The sequence below is a fragment of the Plasmodium gaboni genome, chromosome 12, assembly GCF_001602025.1.
Source record: "Plasmodium gaboni strain SY75 chromosome 12, whole genome shotgun sequence".
Lineage (NCBI taxonomy): Eukaryota > Apicomplexa > Aconoidasida > Haemosporida > Plasmodiidae > Plasmodium > Plasmodium gaboni.
In genome coordinates, this window is record NC_031492.1 from 1,275,027 (window position 1) to 1,279,384 (window position 4,358).

Consider the following 4,358-nt stretch of genomic DNA (forward strand, 5'->3'; position numbering starts at 1 on the left):
TTTAAAGTAAAAATTATTTTTACAATATATAAAAAAATAAAAATTAAAAAAAAAAAAAAAAATTAAAAAAAAAAAAAAAAAAAAAAAAAAAAAAAAAAAAAAAAAAAAAAAAAAAAAAAAAAAAAAAAAAAAAAAATTAAAAAAAAAAAAAAAAAAAAAGGGCAAAAAAATTTAAAAAAAAAAAAAAAAAAAAATAGCCAAAATATTTAAAAAAAAAAAAAAAAAAATAGCCAAAATATTTAACAAAAAAAAAAATTATTTAAATGACAAAAAAAAAATTGTTGATATTAAAAATTGAATTGTGAATTTATATAATGAAAAGATTCTTCAATCAAAATAGTGTGAATGATCATGAATAGACACTCTTTGTTGTTGTAGATGCAATTAATGGGGTTATCACCTAAAAAATAAAAAGAAAAATGGGAAAAAATATAAAATACAAATGTGTATTAAAATATATAAAAGAATATTGTTTGTTACACAAAATGTTTATGGTCCATTTAAAAAAATTTAGATAAAGACTTTTTCAGAATAATTTTAATTAAAAATCAAAATACACACATTATTTATAATATTACCATTGTTATAGTAGATATAAGTTTTATAAGAACATGAATAGATGGTCCAGCAGTATCTTTACATGGATCTCCAACAGTATCTCCAATGACACTAGATACATGTGCTTGACTATTTTTTCCTCCATAATAACCCGATTCAATGTATTTTTTAGCATTATCCCATGCTCCTCCTGCATTATTTAGAAATAGTGCCATAAGTATACCAGTAGAGGTAGAGAACATAATAAAGGAAGCCATTGCTTGTGCTCCTAAAAGTTGATTATTTTGTAATATTCCTAATTGTTTGAATATTAAACCAACAATAATTGGAGAAAACACACCTAATAGTCCAGGTTTTATTGTTTCGATTAATGCTCTTTTACTAATAATTGCAACACATGTATGATAATCTGGTTTTTCTTTATATGTTAAAATTCCTGGATGTTCATTAAATTGCCTTCTAACTTCCTTCAAAACTTCTTCAGCTGTTTTTCCTACTGCATCCAAGGACCATCCTGCAAAAAGAAAAACAACTACTGATCCTAATATACCGCCAATAAAAACTTCTGGGATAGCAATATCAACTGTTGAAAATGGCATCTTTGAATGTACTGATACTTCACTTAGAAAAGCTGAAAAAAGGAGAAAACATGCAAGTGCAGCAGAACCTACGCTAAATCCTTTTGTGTTAGCTTTTGTTACATTACCAACGGCATCTAGTTTATCTGTTATAGCACGTACATATTTCGGTTGTTTACACATTTCTACAATACCTCCTGCATTGTCAGCTATTGGACCAAAATTTGACATACTCAAAATGAAAACAGCTGTTGAAAGCATACCCATTGTTGCAACAGATGTACCATATAGACCATTTATAATATTGTGATCTCCTGTTATATTACTTTTTAATCCTAAATAATAAGATAACAATAATGATGTAGATATCACAATGATTGGGAAAAAAGTAGATTCTAACCCTACATATAAACCTGCTATTATATTGGTTGCAGGTCCACTTAAAGAAGCATGAGCTATTTTTTTAACTTTTGGGTATGAATAATCTGTATAGTATCTTGTTAAAATGACAAATAAATAAGAACATGCCATACCAATAAATCCACAAAAAGAAAAATATATCCATGCATATTTTGCATTATCTAATGAAAAAAGAAGTTTACATAAAAATGAAAATCCTATAACTCCAAGCGAGCACGTAAAAAAATATGCTTTCAACATTGCTTTCAAAGGATTTTCTAATTGTTCAGGTGTAACATCATAATCATAATTTGCATATAACAAATCAGATTCTTCTTTATTATTATTAAGTGGTCGCATTGCTGATTCTTCTACATGCATACTTGAATTTAAATTATTAAAATAGCTTTTGTCCTTTTTATCTACAATTTTCGTGTTAGATTCCAAATTTAATGTAGAAAAGGGTTCATTGTTATTTTTAACAGATACTAAGTAGATACCAATTGTAGATATAAGCAAATCCATAGAATGTACAAATAATGGGAATAGAACAAAATAGCTAGCTGTCTGTTCAGAAATGATTCCATTTTCTGATAAATTTCCACCTAGTATCATAGACGCAATAATTTCAGCACATATTGATTCGAATAAATCAGCACATTGTCCTGCACAATCTCCAACATTATCACCTACTAGGTCAGCTATGACAGCTGGATTTCTAGGATCATCTTCAGGTATATGTTTTTCAACTTTTCCAACTAGATCGGCTCCAATATCAGCAGCTTTGGTATAGATACCACCAGCTAGTTGGTAGAGCATAGCAACTAGCGAAGCTCCGAATCCATATCCTACAATTAATAAAGGATATTTAGAAAAGGCTAATGTTGGATATAGGATATTAACTAATAATAAGAGTGAGCATATACCCAAAATGGCAAGTGCAACATTAACGATAGCACTAACAGCACCGCTTCTAAAGCATGTTATTAAAGCTTTGTTATATGAATAGGTAGCTGCTTTTGCAACTTTTACATTAGCACGTACAGCAACATATATACCATTATATCCTGCAATGGAACTACATAGTGCACCTAATAAAAAAGATATAGCAGTTATAATACCATAAGCATATGACGAAATAATAATAGTACCATTACTAATACTATTATTATTGTTCATCATATCAGCTGTTTGATTGTCTGCTTGGGGTAATTTGGTATCTTCTCCTCTTATAATATATAAGAATAAAATTAATAAAGTAAATACTAAGGATATTTTGAATATGGAATTATATTGAACTGTAAAAAATCCTTCAGATCCTTCTTTTATTGGTATTCCTATACTATCAAAAGAAAATGTTTCATAATCTTCATTTGTTGCAATTTCATTTTTCATATCTCCTTTATTATCATTGTTTGTATTTTTAGTTTCCATAAGATTTATATAATTTCTTTCATATTCATTAGAAGTATTCTGATTATCATATTTTAATTTTTCATGTTCTTTATTTATTACTTTTTTTTGAAAATTATGATCATTAGTCATTTGATGTACATAATGAACATTATTATTTTGTGAATTATTTATTTGTTGAACATCATTTTTATTATTTATTAAATTTAATTCGTTGTCATTAATGTATATATTGTTATTCATATCATATTTTTTCAATGTACTATATTCTCCATATTCATCATTTAATATAGTACTTAACATATAGAGAGAAAATAATAAGAAATACAGACTATATAATGTTAAACTTATTAAGCATACTGTTTTAACATTTTCAATTTTGTGATAAAAAATATATATTATAACTAAAAACAAGATGAATACAATTACATTAAATGTTATACGATGTTTTACAGGTTTATTCATATATAATTTCATATATTTTAGAATATTTAATTTGGTTCCTTTCTCATTTTTTTTCTTGTCTTTTTTATTTGTAAAAGAATATCTTTCCAAAAAATTCTTTACAGATGTTTCACCTCCGAAAAATTTATTATTCTTTTTATATTTTTTTCTGATAGTTGAACTATCTTCATGCAGAGGTAGCATCGTCATTTTGTAGTTAATTTATATATAAAAGAAAATATGTACTTAAATAAATAAATAAATAAATATATATATATATATTCAACAGAATACATTTAATATATATTTATAATTTATTATTATTTCATTATATATTTTTTTTTTCTGGTTGTGATAACTATATGATTAGTTACAAAATGATATACACAATTTTTTATTTTCCTCTCATAATATATTCTTTTAGAATAAAAGTCATATTTTAATATTTTTATCTAATGCAAATATTATATATATATATATATATATATATATATATAATATATACATTTATTTATTTATATATTTATTTATTTGTATTTTAGACATGTGAATTTTAGGTGCACATGTAATTTAACATTTTTCTTTTTTTTCCTTTTTAATTCTATTAATCTTTGTAGGTAAATTATATAATGTTAAAAAAAGAAAAAAAATAAATAAATAATGAACGAAAGGAAAATAATACCATATAACCAAAAGAAAAATAGTTGTTTATTTTAAAGTTAATATATATATATATATATATTTTTTTTTTCAATATATATATATATATATATATATATATATATATCTTTTAAAACATAATTTTTTGGTACCAATGAAAATATACAAATATATTTAAATAGTATATATGTGCATATATGTTTTTATATACAACTTTCATTTTATTATTATTTATTAAAACAGAACAAAAAAAAAAAAAAAAAAAAAAAAAAAAAAAAAAAAAAAAAAAAAAAAAAAAAAAAAAAA

General features: G+C 23.6%; 1 protein-coding gene across 1 annotated transcript; it reads right to left on the reverse strand.

Moving 5' to 3' along the window:
- Positions 1 to 349: 349 nt before the first annotated feature.
- Positions 350 to 3,602, reverse strand: PGSY75_1235200 (V-type K+-independent H+-translocating inorganic pyrophosphatase; the record flags this gene model as incomplete). The annotated part of the gene is made up of 2 exons (XM_018786925.1): positions 350 to 400; positions 579 to 3,602. 2 exons carry the CDS (start codon positions 3,600 to 3,602, stop codon positions 350 to 352), a joined length of 3,075 nt encoding a protein of 1,024 aa, XP_018640790.1.
- Positions 3,603 to 4,358: the final 756 nt, after the last annotated feature.